Source organism: Bos indicus, chromosome 19 (assembly GCF_029378745.1).
Source record: "Bos indicus isolate NIAB-ARS_2022 breed Sahiwal x Tharparkar chromosome 19, NIAB-ARS_B.indTharparkar_mat_pri_1.0, whole genome shotgun sequence".
In the NCBI taxonomy this organism is placed as follows: domain Eukaryota; kingdom Metazoa; phylum Chordata; class Mammalia; order Artiodactyla; family Bovidae; genus Bos; species Bos indicus.
The window spans coordinates 47,474,750-47,498,160 of NC_091778.1; the positions used below are offsets into that span (position 1 = coordinate 47,474,750).

At 35.6% G+C, this 23,411-nt stretch overlaps 1 protein-coding gene across 7 annotated transcripts in view; it reads right to left on the reverse strand.

Moving 5' to 3' along the window:
* CDC27 (cell division cycle 27) overlaps positions 1–23,411 on the reverse strand; it is a 57,801-nt gene that overhangs the window by 24,632 nt on the left and 9,758 nt on the right. For 4 of the 7 annotated variants that reach the window (XM_070773696.1, XM_070773695.1, XM_019981718.2 and 1 more), the window contains exons 2-9: positions 20,293–20,368; positions 11,558–11,705; positions 10,158–10,283; positions 5,212–5,309; positions 4,316–4,470; positions 3,999–4,210; positions 2,921–3,035; positions 549–664 (exon numbers count right to left, since the gene is read on the reverse strand). In XM_070773696.1, the coding sequence (XP_070629797.1) occupies positions 549–664; positions 2,921–3,035; positions 3,999–4,210; positions 4,316–4,470; positions 5,212–5,309; positions 10,158–10,283; positions 11,558–11,705; positions 20,293–20,368 (1,046 nt within the window). Of the gene's footprint in view, positions 1–548; positions 683–2,920; positions 3,036–3,998; positions 4,211–4,315; positions 4,471–5,211; positions 5,310–10,157; positions 10,284–11,557; positions 11,706–20,292; positions 20,369–23,411 lie in introns of all 7 variants that reach the window. The other 3 variants (XM_070773694.1, XM_019981716.2, XM_019981715.2) reach the window with 1 other exon arrangement.

The window sequence follows — 23,411 nt, forward strand, 5'->3', positions numbered from 1 at the left end:
CCTATTTTAAGACTTATGGTACATGTTCACTATTTTAGGAGGTAAAGTTGTAGCTTTCTCTTAATATATTAGCTATAATTTATTTTTGAGGCCTTGAATAGGAAAAGAAATCCTATTTAACACCATTTCTGTGTGGAAATGGATTCATCATTTGAAGATTTATCGGCAGAGTCATACTATGAGCTACTTATAGAAATGCATAATAGGGGAAGGGGAAAATAATCTATCTGTACTTGATCACTGGAGAAGGTTACATAAAAAAAAGGAAAATTATTTTGGAGGAGTGCTAAGAATATCTAGTTTAAACAAACTCACGAGGCAATTAGAATAAAAAGGTATTTTAGCTAACTCTTGTCTTGATTTGCATTGTAATACTCAAAAATTAAATTTCCTTTTTCAGTAAGTTGGAAATTACAAATTTAACATATTCAAAATTTACATAGTCATTCTAGAATTCTTGGAACAGTCAAAACAACCTGCCTAAACCGAAGAACTGTTTCACAACAAGAAAAGCTAAACAATATCAAATAATGAGACTAAATAAATACCTTGTTTGTGGGCCAGAACTTTGTGTCTGTGCAACAAGAATTGGAGTTACCTCTCGACTGTTTCCACTCTGTGAGAAGACAGACTTTGTTCCAGTTTGGCCGATTCTGGCAACAGACTGTAAAACACAAAAAGTCTAAAGTTTGTGAATTATAAATTGCATTGTGAGTGGTAAAAGACATCATGATGTACCCATCTACATTTCCCCAATACAAGATTTCATATTATATATTGTCTGTCATCTGAAAACACAAACTATTAATGTCATTACTGATGTCATTTTAGGTTAATTAATTATTGATATATTAGAATGAACATCATCCTATTTCCTCATATTAAGCTCAATATTTTTACCCTTTTACTATCTTTTTATCTTTCGACTTTAGTTATCAAGGAAACGTTTAAGATTCCTAGAAGCCATTTATTATGTAATTTTCCCAGTTGGGGCTAAGTGCTAAAAAATTTTAAGACAGCTACTATTCTCAAAAGTTATGATCTAATTTAGTATACATAAAAAATAATACAGTAAGATTTTATATCCCTTCTTTGGCACTTAATAAAGACAGTCTTAGAGTAATTCAGATTAGTAGATTAAAAAAAAAAATCACTGGGTTATTTTCCAAATTCTAAGAATACTGCATGGAATTAGTATTTCTTTTTGATGTGTTCAATCTTCTGGACTGTGCTTGCCCCTTCTCTCTTCTCTAATTTATCACCTTATTTCTATTTATTTTCATCACTTAACTTTTTTATAAAGTGATCTCTGTGTCAGTGGATATTGAAAAAAAAATTTTACTACCAAATAAATTTCTCCAAAAATTAGTTACTGTGATAGTCACTGTATATAATTCTGAAATTGCACATTATAAATAATCACTAATAATTACATTCTCACCATATATGAAAGCCTTATTTTGGCCTTCTCAACATTTAACATCATGCCCACCTGCCTCGTCCTTCTGAAACTTTGTGTAATTTCTAAAATATTTAGTATAGTATCTTGATTATTTGTTCTACCACTTCATTTTCTGGCCCCTCTTTCTTCCAATGTTTTAAATTAAGTTCCTTAGCACCTCTCTCTTTCTCTAGGAGAGCATGGTCATTTTAACCCTTTAATAATTGTATCTATCACTTGGTCATATTCTTTCCTCTATAACTATCCACTGAATATTTTCACCTATTTTCTGGCCCTTCCTTATTTGACAAAGAACTATCTGCTGAACTCACTACTTGGTTGATATTTTTAGTTGATACTGCAGGCAGATCTGGAAATATAGCTTTTCCAGAAATGTCTTGTAATAGAGTAAAAGAACAGAGGCAGAAGAGGCTTAGACTGGGCAATGAAATCATATATGTGTTCACTACCTAACTTGTCCTTAATTACTCTGACTCATGGTTTTGGCCTACTTCCCCTGGCATGCTAACCACTGTCCTATTATACCTTCTTATAACTGTAATAAACTAATTTCCACATACATGTCACTCTCATAATAATACAACAGCAGGTAGTTGCCAACTTAAAAAAAATCCAGTTTAAAACACAATCTCTGTATTAAATACTTTTAGTCCACGTTTACCACTCTTGGAGTTCCTATTATCACTCATTAAGAAGCTATCATGTAAAAAACTTTGCTAAAGTTCAGGAGTAAAAGAGTTAAAACAAAACAAGAAGAAACATGTTTCTCTGAGGGTAAAAGGGTTATCTCAGTCATTCACATACCAGTATGACTCATTTAGCTTTCATTTCTTAAATATCCATTATGCACAGCAACAGGCATTTGCATATATAACCTAATTTAATTCTCACATAAGATACCCTGCACCACAGATATATTTTAAATAAACCTCATTTTGGCCTCTACTGCCACAGACAGTAAAAGAACATTATAAAGAGTCACAGTTGCAATGCAGTCTTATTGCAGTATTTACTATACAGATACTATGAAATATTTTTCATTTTACTACACTTTAACTCCACACCTGAGATCCACCATAAAAATTTTATTATCATAAAGAGCTAGCTTTATGTGAGTCATCTTTTTTCATGTTAATATTAGTACAACTAAAAAACAAATATACTGATGGGGACAAGCAGAAACCATGGCAGGTATAATTTCCTTTATTTACATTCAAAGTGGTCATCTTAATTTTGTTTTTTAAAAAAAGGAACTTAAAAGTAAAAATCTGAATATGCTTAATTAGCTATATGCTGAAATAAACTACACTCGTGAGTTACAAACTTACGTGGTCAAAAGAGCAACCAGCTTTGTGTTTCCTACTATAACCAGGAGGCTACGATAATGATGACCGTCTTCCACATTTAGATAACTTCTCTAAGGCAACAGTAATTCACTGTATTTTACACGGAAAATACCTTTTTTGAAGGGGCTCCGGTGGGTGGCACGTCAATTACAGAAGATGTATTAGTGTAGTTTTGTAAATAGGATCCATCTCCAGGACTTGGGGTTTCTAATGGCAAAATCCCAAAACTGAGAAGAGGTTGAAATCAAGGTGTCAAAAAGTCATCAAGGCATATATAAAGCAGCAGTATACTTAAATTAGAAGGTCTAAAAGGAAGAGAATGGCAAATCAGTCTTGGGGGCATTGAGGATCTAAGGGGCAGATTAAAAATAAGCTGTGAATATAGACTATTCCACCCACCAAAACTAAAATTACAAAAAAAAAAAATCAAATAAGGAACTAAACTGAGCAGTAACTACAGATCTCAGGAGATTTATTAGAAATAAAGAAGAGTAGCTGGTAAAAGCTAAGATCCAAATGATCAAATTAGTTCAAATTCTTGGAATTTATGTGATTTAGACACTATTAGAGAAAATATCCTTAGAGACTAATGAACGCATCTGTGGAATCAATGAGTTTTGTAATCTCATGGTCATACTATTTAAGTAATTTCCTGGCCCTGGGACCCAATTCACAGTCTGTCCTAGCATATAATTTTTTATTTTGATTCTTTTAGAAATGCATCCTCTGGCCTGGGTTCCTGTATTTATACATATATATATATATTTCTAAAAAATTTCACAGAACACTTCATATATTGATAGGTGTCAATCCTTTTCCATTTTGGAATATAGCACTTTAACCATTTATTACTGATTATAAACATCCCAACATTTTAAAAAGGTTCACTGCTATTCACTGACGCATAGTCATAAACAGAGTATCTTTTAATGCATACAACAGCTGAATAAGGAATGCTTAAGTTTAAAAATTTTCTCCAACACTTAATACGAAATTCTTATCACAGATACTGTATTTCTATTACTTCATTTTCTGAAAATGGAATAGACTCATTATTGACTTATTAAATATCTCTATTTCCATAATGATTTAGAAGTTGCTGTTCATATTAACTTATATTACTAATATAGGAATTACTCTAAGATCATTTAATATTAAGCACATTTTAAAGTATCTTTTATTTGTCTTACCTTGGGGTTAATGGGCTAAGAGCAGCTGGTCCTCCTAATAAACTTCGACCAGTTTTTGGTTTATTTTGAACCTGTTTAGATAATATGGAAGTTCCTGTTCCAAGAGGGACAGTATCTGGTGAAATTACAGCCGAATCAATATAAGACACCGAAGAATCTGTATTCAACGAGTACTTTGAATTGGAAGATTCTAAATTCAGTCTGTTTAATTCCTGAAACAGAAAATTTCTACCATGTCATTTACAATACATTATTTAGCTCAGATCACTATTTTTCATTTTCACAATATTTTTAACACTAGTGTATAATACACTTACAATTGTGTCCTGGGGTGTTTCTGTAAGAACTGTCTCAGGCTGTCTGTGAGATAAACTATGATTAGATACTAGTGTTGTGCAAGAGTTGGGCAGACAGCTGCTAAAGTTCTGTAAAGACGTTAATTTAAATGTTTGGTCAGGATCTGGCTTTTCACCTGTGAAGGGGGAAAAAAAAAGTTTGCTTCTGAGGAAATGAAGGTTAAATTAAAAAAAAAAAAAAAAGCATAAGCCAGCAAAAATAAAGCCTTATCCAGAGTTTTAAAGTTCTATCTATTTCAGTGAATCAGATTTACTCCCAAAAGCTCATCCATCAGTGTACTGTAAAAGTGTACATCAAAGATAAAGCTGTACATTTAGGAAATAAGTTAAACCACAATGAAACTGACTTTAAATATAATAAATCACAAGAAAGTACAGATTTCTGTGTTTTAAAGCAGAAAGCAACTAGACCTCATTTTGCTCAAGGTAAGGAATGAGGGTGGAGAGGTGAAACCTTCTAAAAATCAAAATAAAATTTTAAGCACTTAAATGTATATCGACACAACATTTTAAAATGATCCTTCATGCCTCCTAGAGCATATATACTATGACAACTCCCCACCACATATTATCCATGTCTCTGGGTATTTTACTTATTTCTTTTCTTATCCAGAATGCTATTTTGGCTAACTTTATACTCACAACACAATTCATTCCTTGAGGACACAAGAAAGGCCATGTTATTCCTGAAACATGATTCTACCTTACTTCTTGTTCTCAAGTTTAAAAGCCTTTAGCTTTGAAAAATATTTGTCTTGTGGATATATAATTTGTATCATTTTCCAAAAATTAAGCAGGGGGAAAAAAAGGGAAGAAGAAATGGGAGAACCCTCCCCTAACCACCTCTACAAACTTACCTATTTCACATAATGATTCAAAGGGGGACCAGAGGAAAGGATTTAAACTAAGGCTCTTTTGGTAACATTCTGATCCTTTGGCAAGCCGATCTGTCTTGCTGTAAAGACAAACAAATAGATTAGACAAGCTATAAAACCTAAAACATCTATTACAAAGAAAATTTGTTACAGAAAATTAGGTAAATCTTATGTAAGTTCTGTGCATTCTCTTCTAAATTCTTCCTTAAATGATCAATTTCTCTTTCTTACTATCCTCCAATCTCTATTATTTAGGGTATTTCAAGTCAAAAGTCAGGTGAAAGCAAATAGAACATGAAGTGAAAGGCATGTTAACAAAACAAACAAACACTCATTGCTTTCTTAGATACTATAATTGCTTTTCATTTCCTTTTGGACATTACAGTTAATGAGGCGATATGGAGAAGGCGATGGCACCCCACTCCAGTACTCTTGCCTGGAAAATCCCATGGATGGAGGAGCCTGGTGGGCTGCAGTCCATGGGGTCGAGAAGAGTCGGACACGACTGAGCGACTTCCCTTTCACTTTCCACTTTCATGAATTGGAAAAGGAAATGGCAACCTACTCCAGTGTTCTTGCCTGGAGAATCCCAGGGATGGCGGAGCCTGGTGGGCTGCCGTCTATGGGGTAGCACAGAGTCGGACACGACTGAAGCGACTTAGCAGCAACAGCAGCATGGGAAACACGCAAATATTTGTCTTATTCTTGATTTTAAATATAAATCCCAGTGGTAATTTTGAAAGTGACTTAAATGCTTTAAATATAGCATATTTAAATGAGAAGATATTTTAACAAAGTAAAGGTGGCAGCTCTAACAAAAAGGAAAATTCATGTTTCTAAATTGTGTGTATAAAGGCTTACATTCAAAACATGGACAACATTCTTAGGACCCTATATACTTGAAACAATCTGGAAATTATTAGAACAGCATTGTGGCCTCCCTAGCTTTTAAATGGGAGAGAAGACAAGATTGAGGGTTAGTAAGACTTGTAGAGCTTTCAGGTTAAAAAATACTACTGACCTGGTTTAAGACTGAAATTCTTCATTATCTAAAGGAAAAAAATTAAGATACAGCAACTTTCCCAAAACCCCGAGGTTTTATAAAGGACCAGATGGCATTGAACTAAACAACCCTCAAATGAAACTATCAGTTAAAACACATAATCTGTTTATGTGCTGTCAGTATATATCAAAGAAACGAAAAAAAGATCCCCTTGGGGAACTATATATTAATGTGCCTTACTTTCAAATTTTGCGAGTGAGTAGAAACTAGAATAAATGATGTAATAAAGACAAGAAAGTACCACTAGTTGAAGCTTATTTAGCTTCCCAGATTTGTCTAATCTGACCCAATGAACACATGGACACAGAAAGAAACAGGGGAAGGAGACAAACTTTCAGAAAATGTAAGTTTTATCAAAGTCTGTATCTAAGGATTGCTTAGATGACATTTCTTAAAGGGAAAATAACTGTAACAAGAATGATATATTCATTTACCATGTATAGCAGGGTAACTTAAAAACAGGAAACAAAGGTATGAGTATTTTTGGAAAGTAAAAATTAGGAGTGGAAAGCGGACAATGAATGCTTGGGAACTTTTAATATAAGGCCAGGAAAAGAAAAATACAGTGAAAACTCAATGTTTGAAGATTATACCAAAACTAACTTATGTTATACAGCCCCTCACCATGTCTATAACTAAGTATGGTTTGTCTATTTATTTATCTTTCATGTGCTCTCTTACCATTGATTATAAGCTTTCTGAGAATAGCAAACTAGATTTCTCATGATCTGATTAATAGACCATAAAATAAATGTAGAACAAAATGTCTACCAAGAAGAGATTAGATACACACACACACATACAGATAGATACTGGTATGTATAAATAATATAAAAGTTAATTGGGATAACTCAACACCAGAAAAATAAACAACCCAATCAAAAAGTGGGGAAAAGACCTAAACAGACATTTCTTCAAAGAAGACATACAGATGGCTAACAAACACATGAAAGATGCTCAACATCGCTCATTATTAGAGAAATGCAAGTCAAAACTACAATGAGATATCACCTCACACTGGTCAGAAAGGAGGCCATCATCAAAAAGTCTACAAACAATAAATGCTGGAGAGGGTGTGGAGAAAAAGGGATCGCTCTTGCACTGTTGGTGGGAATGTAAATTGATACATTAAATATTTAAATTACATTCAATGTAAATTGATACAGCCACTATGGAAGATGGTATGGAGATTCCTTAAAAAACTAGGAATAAAACCACCATGAAGTGAAGTGAAGTGAAGTTGCTCAGTTGTGTCTGACTCTTTGTGACCCTATGGACTGTAGCCTACCAGGCTCCTCGGTCCATGGAATTTTCCAGGCAAGAGTACTGGAGTGGGTTGCCATTTCCTTCTCCAAAACCACCATATGACCCAGCAATCCCACTCCTAGGCATATACCCTGAGAAAACCAAAACTGAAAAAGACACTTTTATCCTATTGTTCACTGCAGCACTATTTACAATAGTTAGAACATGGAGGCAACCTAGATGTCCATCGACAGATAAATGGATAAAGAAGTTGTGGTGTACATACACACAATGGAATATTACTCAGCCATAAAAAGGAACACTCTTGAGTCAATTCTCATGAGGTGGATGAACCTAAAGCCTATTATACAAGAGTAAATAAGTCAGAAAGATAAATATCATATACTAATGCATATATACAGAATCTATAAAAATGGTACTGAAGAGTTTATTTGCAGGGCAGCAATGGAGAAAAAGACACAGAGAACAGACTTACGGATATGGGGAGAGGGGAGGAGCAGGTGAGATGTATGGAGAGACTAACATGGAAACGCACATTACCATATGTAAAATAGACAGCCAACGGGAATTTGCTGTATGGCTCAGGAAACTCAAACAGGGGCTCTGTATCAAGCTAGAGGGATGGGATGGGGAGGGAGATTCAAAAGAGAGGGGATATATGTATACCTATGGCTAATTCATGTTGAGGTTTGACAGAAAACAAGAAAATTCTGTGAAGCAATTATCCTTCAATTAAAAAAAAATTGGGGAAGGAGCCAGATGTGGAGTTATAATAGTCACATCTGGGAGACAGACCTATAATTACTCAATAGAGAGACAAAAGGAGGGAAAGATTTAATAAAATTAAGCTGCCTGGAGTGTCCCAATTTTAGGTCAATTTTTTTAAAAACTAAAACTCAGAAAGGAGTTTTCCAAAGGATTTGGGTTGAAAATAGCTATTTAAATGGTACTGGAAGAAACAGGTTAATCTAAGAACTAGACTCAGAATCAGTCATGCCTTAAAGATGCAAGTCTCATGTGTTACTGTAGACAAAAAGACCAATGAAATGTCTATATCAAAGTACTGGAGATAAAAGATAACAAGCTGTAGCTTCAAAACTATAACAAGGAGGTTTCTAAATTACTGAGTGCAACTTTGGTCACAACAGGAATATGATGGTTGAAATGAAAAGCCAGTTTTTGGAGCAGGGTTGTGCCCTATTGGATACCTGACCTTTTAATCTTTATGATAAATAAAAATAATTATTTCTCTGAAAAAGAGGAAAAACCTTCCTTCATGGTTAGGACCTGATACAAACGTACCTTCAAAAACTTTTAAACAAATGATCTTGTTTTAAAATAACTAGTAAAAACACCAATACAGTATACTAACGCATATATATGGAATTTAGAAAGATGGTAACGACAACCCTGTATGCGAGACAGCAAAAGAGACACAGATGTATAGAACAGTCTTTTGGACTCTGTGGGAGAGGGAGGGGGGGATGATTTGGGAGAATGGCATTGAAACATGTATAATAACATATAAGAAATGAATCGCCAGTCCAGGTTCGATGCAGAATACAGGAAGCTTGGGGCTGGTGCACTGAGATGACCCAGAGGGATGGTATGGGGAGGGAGGTGGGAGAGGGGTTCAGGATTGGCAACACGTGTACACCCGTGGCGGATTCATGCTGATGTATGGCAAAACCAAATCAATATTGTAAAGTAAAAAAAAAAGAAAACTAAAAAAATAAAAATAAAATAACTAGTAATATATACAGCATTTCTGTGATTTAATACCTTCTCTTTATTAACTTTATTTTGATATAATTTTAGACTCACATAGAAGTTGAAAAAATAGTACAGAATTCCCTACACCCAGCTTCCCTTAATAACAGCTTTCAACATAACCATAGTACAATGATCAAATCTGGGAAATTGACAGTAGGATAACACAGTAAGGGCTTCCCTGGTAGCTCAGCTGGCACAGAATCCATCTGCAATGCAGGAGACTCCAGTCCAATTCCTGGGGTCGGGAAGATCCCCTGGAAAAGGGATAGGCAAACCACTCCATATCATGCCTGTAGAATCCCCATGGACAGAGGAGCCTGGCTGGCTGCAGTCCATAGGGTGGCAAAGAGTCGGATAAGACTGAGTGACTAAGCACAATAATACGGTAAACTAAACCACAGATTTAATTTGGATTTCAGCAGTTTTTGCGTGCACTTATTTGTTTGTGTATAGTTTTTATGAAGTTTTATCACATGTATATATTTGGGTAAGTACCACTACAATCAGGATATAGAACTGTTCCAAAGTCCCAAACAAACTCCTTTAGCTACCTCTCTACAGCCCCAGTACTCTTGCCCCAACTCTCATGTCTGAGAACCACTGATCTGTCTCTATCACTGTAACTGTGTCATAACAATAATGTTCTATTAATGCTATCACAGAATATGTAAATTTTTGAAATTGGCTTTTTTTCACTTGCCATAATGCTCTTGAAATCCACCCAAAGTATCATGTTTATCAGTAGTTTGTTCCTCTTTATCGCTGAGTAGTAATTCATTATAGTACTAGAAACAATTTTCTGATAATTTCAATCATTCTTACTTACCAATATACATGTCCCAACAATGAAAGAGTAAAGCAAGCTGAATCACCAAACTCAGTAACAATATCATCATGGCTTTTCTGCTTATTAAACACTCCACCAGATAAGATCTGTTCCCCTTCTGCAAGCCTTTAAAACACACATTCACAGATTTTTTAAAAAGTCAATATAAAAAGCACAGTGTGTTAAGACATTCTTCATTACCAATGTACCTCTTACTATGTAGATAAAGTAAAAAGTTCATGGTACCTTTAGAATAGCAATAAACATGTATTAAGAATCATTTGGGAGATTGGGAATTTACCATCTTAAAATTTCAGTCTTACCCTTTAAAAACAGAAATAGTTACCTTTAGTCTGTATGTACAAATCTAGTCTGAGCAACATACACATTACTCACATCAAAAGAAATGGAAGACTGTTACGCTGGGGGAAAAATATGAACAGCGCTTCATTAACAGATTTGGTGGTTCTTCTTAGTTCTATTATTCCTTGAAGTAGGGAAACAGTGGGATTTTTTAAAAACTATAAATATTTATAAATGGGATAAGAAAGTCTAAGGTAAGAACTGTCTTAAGAAACTGGCAAATTAAATAAATATATTTTAAAGAATTCAACATTAGAATCTTTGGAGTAGAAGTAATTCAATAGCAAATGTCTCAGAAATTTTATATATATATATTTTAGCTGTAATTTAAAAGTTTTCAATTAGACACTGGACAAATAAATACTTATCAGACTATGGAGACTTTATGGGGTTTATTTATATCCTTTCAATGTATACCTATCAAGTAAATGGGGTTTATTTGAATCCTGTGACTGTATACCTATAAACTAAATATACAGGCTTTACAGTTATCTGTTTAATCACTTTTACCACTATTCCATTTATCACAGCACAGAAAAAAGTCTGACAGAACATAACTACCTAAATCTCTAGCTGCCTCCAGATTCAGAATATGGACAGCTGACTTGGTTGAGCTGTCATATACCAAAGAAGTGTTCTCCTAAATCTGTCCCCTTGTTTAAAAGGAGTAATGGTTGCCCAAAAGAATGATTTTGAAGGGCAAATAACTAATTATACAACGGTCTAGACACAAGGCAGCATTAATCTCAGGTGAACTGGGAAGTTAGGTTTTCAGGCTTATTACAATCATTTTACAAAATCATAGGAATTAGTTACAACTTAGGTTTCTCCCGATTTAAATTCTATTTATACCATACCAATAAAATCTCTCCATAACAAAATACTAGGCAGCAGCATTTCAAAAGTTACTGTAATAGACAAAACTCTACTACCAAGAGGGGAGAAAGGGAGTCAGAGTCTAATCCATCAAAAGAATTTTATCCAGAATTCTACAGTTAAGTAGAACAAAATTAGGTAGAAAAGATTTAGAAACTTACTTGCTGAGATCAACACAACATTTTGCAAGCAGGTATTTACATTGTGGTGTAGTACAACTGTGTCCTTTCAAAAGTCTATATGCTTTATATGCTTTTCCTGAGCGGTAATAACAGGTTGCCAGTAAAAACAAGGCTTCTTCTGAGTGTACTAAGAACAAACATGAAAAAAAAAGGGCTGTTATTCAGTACGTTGAATGGTAATTATTGTTTATCTAGCGATACGTAAACAAGTTTAGCAATAACGAAAAAAATTAGGCATGTTATTCAATACAAAAAACAATTTATTGATTCAAATTTCAATTAAGGAGAAATACTTTCCTGATACAAAAGTTAGTTCCCCAAGTCCTGACTACCTTCTTTCCGGAAGAAAAAAAGGAAATAATACAATGAAGACAACTGTAGTATTCTCTGTAAATCCCTTAAGAAGACCAAACACAGGCATACAACTGCCCTTAAACAGACTATCAGAAAAGCATCATTTTTATGTAGTATTTTTCTGAGAGATCCTTTGAGAGGACAGAAGTCAAATTTCATGAGAGGGGAACTCAGCATTATAAACCTAATTATCAATCTGAAAATTTCTACATTAAACAAAGACCAAACTGGAAAACAAACAAAACTCACTTATTTCTAATACCAAATACATAGTAGATTATATTCAAGATAATTTAAGATAAAGGAAAAAAAATTCTAAATTGTGAATACCCACACTATATAAACATTGAATTGACTGACTTGACACTTGTCCAGTAACAATAATTAAACTGCTCTTTAATGGCAAGAGCTGAATTATTTATCAACCTCTTTCCTTTTAACATTAGGAAATGCCTGGTTAATGAAATGTAGCATTCTTCTCCTTTATTTACTCTCTCCCAAACTGACCATCACCCCTCTTCTATCCTCACAACCTCCCAACCAATTCAGATGAGAGTCTTTTTTTTTTTTTTTCCCTTTTTGGCCACTATGCACAACACGTGGGATCTTAGTTCCCCTACCAGGATCAAACCCTCGCCAACTGTAGTAGAAGCACAGAGTCTTAACCACCAGGGAAGTCCCCAGATGAGAGTCTATAGAGGTAAGGATAGAAAGAGGGAAACTCTTAAGTTCTGTACTTCTAAAAATGGGTTATGTAATAATATCAGGAGACTAAGGAATCATTTAAGCCTGTGATTCCCCAAGTGTGGCCCCCTATACCAGGATCAACATGGAGCTTGTGAGAAATGAAGTTCTCGGGCCCCATCTCAGCTCAGACCCACTAAAATCAGTAATTCTGGGAGTAGGGACCAGCAATCTGTGTGGTAATAGACCCTTCAAGTGATTCTGATGCATGCTAAACTTGGCGAATCACTAAATTTAAAGTACAGATAAACTTGTCACATCTTTCTGAAAAGCTAACTCAAAGATGTGGGATAAAAAAGTAGCTTGAAATTTTCCTTTTATAAAGGTTATTTTTTTTTCTTTCCTGTTGTTGTATGCCATATATGCACAAGCAAAAACCAACAGAACTCTACTTCTCTGGTCCATCTTATGATTTTTCACAAAACCCTAGTATAAAAAACAATGTACAATAAGATGTCATGCAGTAAATGCTAAGAATTTTAGTGTACAGGTGTTAATAGGATCTACAGTGGTATCATTCAGAAGTAAAAAAATGAATGGGGACCTCTATTGCAATGGGAACAAACTGTTAATTTCATTGAACTACAAGTGCTAATTCACATAAGTTAGAAAGTGTGATTTCTTCTAGATTTTGCAAGGGCCTGATTTCTTGTCATCTAATAAATTAAGCATTTAAAAACTAATTATTATACCAAAAAACAATGGCTCTCCAAAGCTAGTTCAACTTTGAGCCATGAAAGTGCTTCATCAAATGTTTGTTTTCAAACACTGAGTGTATCTAGGTTAATTTTTCACTGTGGTAAAATTCCGTAATAACATAAAGATACCAAATATTGTGTGTATGATTTTAGTGTCATAGTGCTATTACTTTTTTGAAGTATGATGACTTAACAACTATGTTTAAGTGAGATTATAGATTAGAGGTTTAATCAAACCTTAAGCTTAATGAAACTATAAGATAGTGAAGTAAATTGAGAACTGGAAGGATCGTGAAGTACATGGACTGAAAGGGGTGGGTTTTTGAAGCTTCCCAGAAATAAACTGACAGTCCAAACATAGCTAGTGAACCAGCAGTGAGTGGCTATAATAAATCTAAAAAGGAAAGAGTATTGACGAATAGATTTTATCTGGAACAGTAACTTCAAATGACTGACAGTGGCTGCCTCAAGTGCAAAACTCAGAAAAACTAAGGCTGATCATGGCTTTGCTAGTATAAGTGTGCAGAGAACAAAATAACAGGATCTGGAAATAGCTATAAATGTCTGCATGACATTTATTTGCCATCTTTTATTAAGAGCCTTAATCAAAATATATGATTGGGAATTATATGGTCCATAATACACAGTCGATCCTCTGGAGCTGAGCTCTCCATCTGCAGTTGGTTGCATCTCCAGATGCAGAACCCACGGTTGGCCCTGAGATGACTGTATTCTATAATCAGGAATAAAGTAAACACTGATTCCACAAAGTCACTCTTAATACTGATAAATCAATCATGTATGAGTTAAATCAAGGCACATCCATATGACTAAACACAGTTGTCCAAAAAAAACCCTTAATTTTTTCAGAATGCATTGTTAGGTGAAAAAGATGAGTTACAGAACAATACTGAAACTCCTCTTCTTACAAACAGGTTGGGCTTCAAATATAGGGTAGGTCATTTAATATAAGCTCAAAATAATTAAGAGGAGCTTAAGCTTGCATCCTTCAGACACACTGCCATCAAATGGGAAGATGAATTAGCTTCTCAGTGCTTTTAAACCAGGTAGACACCTCTTCTTCATGTTGATTTATATGTAGCCTTTTACAAAATGGACCAGTGGTGGTAAGACTTAAATGTTTGTTGAGGTGAGTGCTCTTTATCTAGCCTTGATAAACTCTAAATACCACAGAGAACTCCTTAGAAGTTAGAGTACTGTGCTTGCTGTCCTGTCACAAACACTTAAGTTTTAAGTATTCAAAGAGTGTAACACCTATGGAATCATTTATGATTTGTGATACACATTTCATCTTGAGTATCTTTCAAGTTCTCACATTACCTACAGACAGTACAGCACATGGATTAGAATAATGATACTAGAGCCAAACTGCTTTAGTTTGGATTTCCATACTATCACTTATTAGCTATGTGACTCAGGGCAAGTTAACTTCTCCCATCCTCAGTTTTTTCATCTGTAAAATAAGGACACAGTGATACCTACCTCTAAGTACTTAGTGCTGTTAGAATTAAATGAGTTAATATGTAAGAACTTTGGATAGTGCCTGATATATAGTAAGAGTTGTATGTGCTATTATTAAATTATTATTATTGACCTTCTAAATTTACAATACCTGACTAGTCATCTGATATTTACATGGGGTATACATACGTAATGTTCAGCCACAAACTCAAGTGATTCTATCTTACCACTTTTTTGCTGACTGATTTCAAATGCCTGGGTGCTATACTTTACATATGATGCAAGATTCATTCTACCCTTTTCAGAGTCATTTCTGTTGTTGAACACTTCATCTATATATACAACTTCAGTATTTTAATACTATTCTGAATTTTTATTTTCCTCATGTGTGTTCACACCCTAAATTTCAGTACTAACTGGTTTTATACTTATAGATAATGGGGGTTAATATTTTTAAATACTTTGAAAACATGATTGTTGTAAATACACCACAGGTAAGAAGGCTGGTGGAAATTTTAAAAGGAAATGGCAATACATAAGGAGAAAGCAGATGGCCAGATCATATAGGACTATGCAAACTGTGTAAAGATTTAGGGATAAATTTTTATAGCTATTATACATCTCTAAAGGATTTTACAAGGTAAAGAGAATGGGGTTGATTTGGGAGAGGGGAAATCAAAGCAGCAGGAAAGACTAAACACAGGAAAATTAATAAGAAGGCTTTTTTACTGAGACACAGTGGTGTTTTAGAATAGGGTGGGAACATTATGAATCCAGTTTTGCATGAATTGAGTTTGATATATGTGATAATTATGTGAAACATCTGATTGATGCAATGAAATAGCTGAGCCTTGGATTTAAAAAGATCATTGGGAAGACCAGAGTCTTAGTTCACTAACACATAATGAAAATGAAAACTATAATGATTTTAAAAAACAGCATTAGGAGTTCCCTGGTGCCTAGTGGTTAGGATTCTGGGCTTTCAATCCCCGAATGTGGTCTAGGGTTCAATCCCTGGTTACGGAACTGAGATCCTGCAAGTGGCGTGGCATGGCCAATAAATAAATAAAAATAAAAGAATATTTTTTTAAAATAGCATCATCTTTTTCATCAGTAATAATTTAACTATGACAGTAAAAGAATAGGCCAATGGGCCAGATATCCTTTTTGTCCCCCCATATGACAAAGTGACTTGAATTTCTAGCGACAAGATATATTTATAAAATTTTCCACTAGTAATGGCCTAAAAATGATACAATATGCCATATTTTTAGTAGTATTTGGACAACTTCCTTCAATGATTACCTTAACATAACTAGAAATAATTTTTTTTAATGTTGCCATTTGCAGTCACATATTTCTGTGAATTTGGGCTCTCACTATAATGGCTAAGACAGAGAAGAGAATCAGATGCTGAATCTTTTACTCTGATTAAGCTCTCTTCAGCTAAGCCAAATTTACAGAAAGCGCTGTACTCAATGCAATTTCTACACCTGGCCCATTAATCATTAAGACAGGTAAAACCTGGTGAACAATGGTCTTAGTTTCTTCATTTCTAAAATGGTAATAGCAATGTCTATTTTATGGAGCTGTTGAAGACTAAATAAAGAATAAGTATTAAGTACTCAGAGTACCTAGTACACAGTAAGAAATCCATAAATACTAGAAGGTACTGTGATTATTATTGAGCTGGAATAGTATCTGCTCCCATTGCACTTCCACTGCACTTCAAAGAAATACAGTCAAGAGTAGTTAGGTTTCATATTGAGAGAAACTAACAATGAGCAACTTTCCAAGAGTTAAGCACTTTATTAGAAACAGATAGAAAGTGGATTAAACAGTTTTATGTGGATTAATCTGGAATCCTGCCTCAACTCTATGGGAAAATCCGATCATCTAAATTTGAAACCACTAATTTGCAAACTTTTGGAAACTAACTAGAAACTGCTTAATGTTAACAAACTAAAAAAGAAAAAGTATAAGTCAGGAAAACATGAGGGCTGCTTAGGTATCACTGAAAATATATGTAAGTAGATTGTCCACAATAAACCTTGCTTTTATTTGCAGAGTTGGGCAATCTGTCATATCACCTTCTTTGTAAGGCTCTCACTTTTCTTAATCTTTTCATTTGGACCTAAGACTTCTGCTCCATAGACCTTCCCAACTTTCCTCAAGAATGCCTCTCCTTCCCGAGGACCTGACAGCTCTCTCAAAGGGATGCTAGTCCCTCCGGCCCCAGGGCCAGCGTGGCTTCCTCCTTGCTTCTCCCAGCTGTTTATTTCCAAGTAGCATCCTTTGCTCTTTTGTGAAATTCCTTGCTGGTGAGATGCATATCTTCCCCTTTTAACTCTTGGTTACTAAATTCAAGACATTCTGCTTCATTAATAAAAGAATTCTGCACCTCATTCATAGTCTTCCTCTCCTATGTTATTTCCATACATCTACCAATTCAACTTCATCTGGATTTCCAGTACCTCTCCTAAATCCTCTTATTTATCAATCCCTGAGTTAACTTTCCTCTGTAGTTTACATTTCCTGGTCCACATCTTGTCTATATTCTTTAATGTTCTTATCCCTTGTCCTTTTTTGACACATGTCTGCTGCTGCTAAGCTGCTAAGTCACTTCAGTTGTGTCCGACTCTGTGTGACCCCATAGACGGCAGCCCACCAGGCTCCCCTGTCCCTGGGATTCTCCAGGCAAGAACACTGGAGTGGGTTGCCATTTCCTTCTCCAATGCATGAAAGTGAAAAGTGAAAGTGAAGTCGCTCAGTCATGTCCGACCCTCAGCGACCCCATGGACTGCAGCCTTCCAGACTCCTCCGTCCATGGGATTTTCAAGGCAAGAGTACTGGAGTGGGGTGCCATTGCCTTCTCCATTGACACATGTCTAGCAAACCCCTAATATCTACCTTCTATGCCTGCAGTTCAGTTACGAAGCACTTTTTTAGAGTAAAATCATATAACTGAGCAGAAAGGTTCCATTACTAGTTCCTGCAGACACACAAAAATAAAACTTACCTACAATCATAAAAAAACTTTTGGTAAGTAATCCAATGGGAGGTTATTCAATAAGTGGGAAAATTGATTTAAACACTGGAGTAAGAAGGCAGCACTGTTTCTAGATAAGACAGTTATAGTATAGTAAGATAATAATACTTCCTAAATTAACTCATAGACTTATATGGTTTCAGGAGAGCACTGACCAAAATATTTGTGAAATTTCAAAACATTAATGAAATACACACATAAAATGAAAGAATTAAAAAAAGGGTATTCCTACCAAAGAATGAAACGGGGGAAAAAATGATGGAGACAGGCCTTATTAGATGTTAAAAGACAATATAATAAAGTGTTAATAATAAAATAGTATGATATTGAGTTAAAAATAGAAAATCAACTGATGAAAGAGAGGAGAGGTTCTGGGAACAGAGTAGAATGTTTAAAAAAAAATTTAACACAAAACCACATAAAATACCACATGGGAGGGAAAAAAGCATTTAATAAATAACACTGACTAAATTAAGTAATAACACTATGATACATTTTTAAAAACTTTTTAAATTACCAAGAACTATATATTTCTTGAGTTATAGAAAAATGACAATTCTTCCAGCTACTGGAGCAACAGGAGAAAGTTTAAATGATAAAGCTACTAAATAAAATTTAAAAGATTAGATTATAAAAATCAACAGAATTAAGATTAAAAAGCAAACAATCTGGGGCAAATATGCAATAAACAAAGATAGAGTTCACAGAAACAGGAATAATTGTAAAACTAACACTTGAGAAAATACCCAGCATCCTTCAGAATTATAAAAAGGAAGACAAAATACTTCACAATTTTCTAGTAAGCAAAAACACATTATAACACTAAGTCTGATACTGATAGGGCCATGACGGAAGTCTTATACTATTGGTGACACAGTGATTATCACAAGTCTCTCTGCTGGGTTATCAACCAGGCAAAAGTAATTTGACGTAGAACTGCTCACGCATTTTGACTTGTATAGGGCTTTCCTTCTGCCTCAGTGGGTAAAGAATCCACTTGCCAATGCAGGAGACATGGGTTCGATCCCTGGGTCAGGAATATCCCCTGGAGAAGGAAATGGTAACCCACTCCAGTATTCTTGCCTGGAAATCCCATGGACAGAGGAGCCCGACAGGCTATACAGTCTATGGAGTCGCAAAAAGAGTCGGAGACAACTTAGCGACTAAATGACAACCACCACCTACTTTGACTTGTAAATTCTATCCTAGAGTACATAACACAAGGAAAATGACAAAGCTGTACATAATTATCTTAGCATTTTTGCTAATGTGCTAAGTCACTTCAGTCGTGCCTGACTCTTTGAGACCCATGGACTGTAGCCTGCCAGGCTCCACTGTTCATGGGATTCTTCAGGCAAGAGTACTGGAGTGGGCTGCCGTTTCTTCCTCCAGGGGATCTTCCTGACCCAGGGATCAGATCCACATCTCTTATGTCTCCTGCGTAGGCATGGAGGTTCTTTACTACTAGTACCACCTGGGAAGCATCTTATGAAGATTATAATAATCAGTGACACACAAAAAACCCCACTAATACCAGCTGATGTTGAATTTATTACAGTGCCAGAAGGCCATGCCAAGTGCTTTAAATATATTATTTCATTTTTCAATTCCAAGAGACAATAATTACCTTTATTTTACAGATGAGAAATCTGAAATACTCAAACGTTAAATAGCTTGCCCAAGGTATACTACAGAATGTTTAAGGGTTAGGGTTTGTACTAAGGCTGAAGGCTTAAAATCCATGCTCTAAACCACAGAATATAGACTCTAAAAAAAAAAGAAAAAAATACCTAAAGACTGGAACATGATTAAGTAAACCATAGGGCAAAATCCAAAGCAAGTCTACATAGTTACTAAAAGTAGCATATAAAAAGCTACACAGATACTGGGAAAAAATTTTTATGAACTAGTGTCAATCATAAAGATAAAACAAGAGTAGGCTGGTGCACTGGGACGGCCCAGAGGGATGGTATGGGGAGGGAGGAGGGAGGAGGGTTTCGGATGGGGAACACATGTATACCTGTGGCGGATTCATTTTGATATTTGGCAAAACTAATACAATTATGTAAAGTTTAAAAATAAAATAAAATTGGGGAAAAAAAATAAATAAAATACACCAACTTTAGCAAAAATCTAATTTAAAAAAAAAAAAAAAACAAGAGTAATACCCATGGGACTTTCCTGGTGGTCCAGTGGTTAAAACTCTGTGCTTTCAATGCAGGGGGCACGGTTCCATCCCTGGTTGGGGAACTAAGATCCCACATGCCTTGAGGCAGAGCCGAAAAAAAAAAAAAGTGATACCCAGAATCTTGTTACAGTCCTAAGAAGTGACGAAATTCCATGTATTTTATTCTTTTATGGTTCTTGGAAAGGAAGAGATTACAAACCTTCTGCATACAGTCGCTCTGCTAGGAAAACTGCATCTCTGTAAGCATAGTGGTTTAGTGCTTGCCATATAGCAGCCTGTAAATAGAGGGAAAAAAAAACATAAATATACAGTTTCACAGTAACTCTTAGCACAGAGCCTTGCATGTAATACTCAAATCAACACATCTAATTTAAGTAATAAAACTCAATATCCACAGTGTAAACTCCGTAACCTATTAGATGAGGCTCTTCACAGTATGGCTCCTAACATTTGAATTTACTCACTTAATTCTCCATGAACTTTTAGACCTCTGTGTCTTTGTATTTCCTTTTCCTTCCTTGAGGAGCGTGGGCTCCTTCATCTACCTACTCTTATAAATTGTACATCCTTGTGGACCCAGCTTTAATAATATCAACTTCATAAAGCTTTCTAAACTGGAGGCCTCTGTGTGCAGGCTAAGTTGCTTCAGTCATGTCTCACTGTGCAACTCTATGGACCATAGCTTGCCAGGCTCCTCTGTCCATGAGATTCTTCAGGAAAGAATACTCCTGGAGTGCCATGCCTTCCTCCAGAAGATCTTCCGGATCCAGGGATTGAACCCGCACCCCTTACATCTTCTTCATTGGCAGGCAGATTCTTTACCACTGGTGCCATCTTGGAAGCTCATACAAGGTCATATATGTTGGCTAAGTATATATGAAATAACTATTGCACTGGTAATTCAATTTAGGTTCATCATGGATTTAAAAGATTTTAAATCTTTTAGTTTGGTTAGTGAATTTAACCATCATTTACAGAACTGTACTTTGGCTACCTCATGCGAAGAGTTGACTCATTGGAAAAGACCCTGCTGCTGGGAGGGATTGGGGCAGGAGGAGAAGGGGACGACAGAGGATGAGATGGCTGGATGGCATCACTGATTCGATGGACGTGAGTCTGAGTGAGCTCCGGGGGTTCGTGATGGACAGGGAGGCCTGGTGTGCTGCGATTCATGGGGTCGCAAAGAGTCTGACACGACTGAGCGACTGAACTGAACTGAACTGTACCTAAAGAAAAGTACCTAGGGTCTTATCCCCCTTTTTTCTAGTCCCAGTCTGTAACTGAATCTTTTCTCTAAACTTGTAGTTCCCTAAGTGGTCTTCCTGCCTGTAGGCTGTAATGTAATCCATCCTATCCCAGAAATCCTGAGTTTGGACAGGAGCTCAAATTCATGTTCCATGACTTACTAGTTCTGTGTCTTGGGCAGGTAACAATGTTTCTTAAGTCTTAGTTTCTTCATTTAAAACATAAAGACTCCAATAAAGTACACACTGGTTCCTTGCATATACCTAATAACTAGTCAATAAATTTCAGATGCTGCCATCATCATTTTCATGTCTTCATCCCTGATCAAAACTTCCTAATGATTCCTCCTGGATGGTCCCACAAAGTTTACACAATAAACAGCTACAGAATAAAGTACAAACTCCTTAGTAAACCATTCAAATTCCTTTGGGCCTTCATTATCCCTTTTCAGCTGTTGCTCATCTCTCACCAAAGCTGCCTATGGTCTAGAACCAGAAAAGGCCTGCATCAGTGCCTAAACATCAGCTGTACTTTCACATTTCAAAGTACTGTTTGGGCTGTCCTTTAACTTCTACCTCGTGAAATATGTCTTCTTCAAAATTCAGCTTACATGGTATCTTCCTTTCACTGATCTATCCCATGCAATATTAATGACTCCATCCTATGAGGTCCCAGAAAATTCTGTCTCTACTTCAAAAAAATATATCAAGCTGTTTATTAGATTTAGTCATATATATTGTTTGATAAACTAGGCTGCAACTTCTGTGGGTAAAAGTCAGATTCTCTTTTTCTCTATAATTCCCTGGTTATCCTACTTAAGTGGTTATTTCCCTAATTATCCTAGATAATTGTCTTTAAACATAGTGAATGCTCAATAAATGCTTGTTGAATAAGTGTTTTAAAACTCTGAATCTAATTTCCACTTACTGACCTACAAACTTTTAGTAACCCAATATGGAGGTAAAATATAAAATATTCCTACTATAATTAAATTTACTAACATGATTAAATCATTGTTGGCAATATAAAATAATACAAAGTAACATCTAGTGGTTTCTTCCTTGATACAGGTAAGTAAAACGTTATAAAGGAATCAAGAATCTGGTAAGCAGATACAGGTCAGTCCAACTTAGCAGTTAGAATACATCAGATTTGGGGGTAATAATATTTTAGTGGTGTGACCTATAAATACCTGAAAGATAACCAGATTTTTCCGGTTAATAGTAGCCTAGATCACGTTATATGTAGAGTACATCATGAGAAACGCTGGGCTGGATGAAGCACAAGCTGGAATCAAGATTGCCAGGAGAAATATCAATAACTTCAGATATGCAGATGACACCATCCTTATGGCAGAAAGCAAAGAACTAAAGAGCCTCTTGATGAAAGTCAAAGAGGAGAGTGAAAAAGTTGGCTTAAAACTCAACATTCAAAAAACTAAGATCATGGCATCTGGTCCCATCACTTCATGGCAAATAGATGGGGAAACAATGGAAACAGTGACAGACTTTATTTTGGGGGGCTCCAAAATCACTGCAGATGGTGACTGCAGCCATGAAATTAAAAGATGCTTGCTCTTTGGAAGAAAAGTTATGACCAACCTAGAGAGTATACTAAAAAGCAGCGACATTACTTTGCCAACAAAGGTCCATCTAGTCAAAGCTATGGTTTTTCAAGCTGAGCGCCGAAGAATTGGTGCCTTTGAACTGTGGTGTTGGAGAAGACTCTTGAGAGTCCTTTGGACTGCAAGGAGATCCAACCAGTCCATCCTAAAGGAAATCAGTCCTGAATATTCATTAAGAGGACTAATGCTGAAGCTGAAACTCCAACACTTTGGCCACCTGATGCGAAGAACTGACTCATTTGAAAAGACCCTGAAGCTGGGAAAGATTGAAGGCAGGAGGAGAAGGGGAAGACAGAGGATGAGATGGTTGGATGGCATCACCGACTCAATGGACATGAGTTTGAACAAACTCCAGGAGTTGGTGATAGACAGGGAGGCCTGGTGTGCTGCAGTAGATGGGGTCTCAAAGAGTCCGATGCGACTGAACTGAGATCGTGTTTCCATACTAC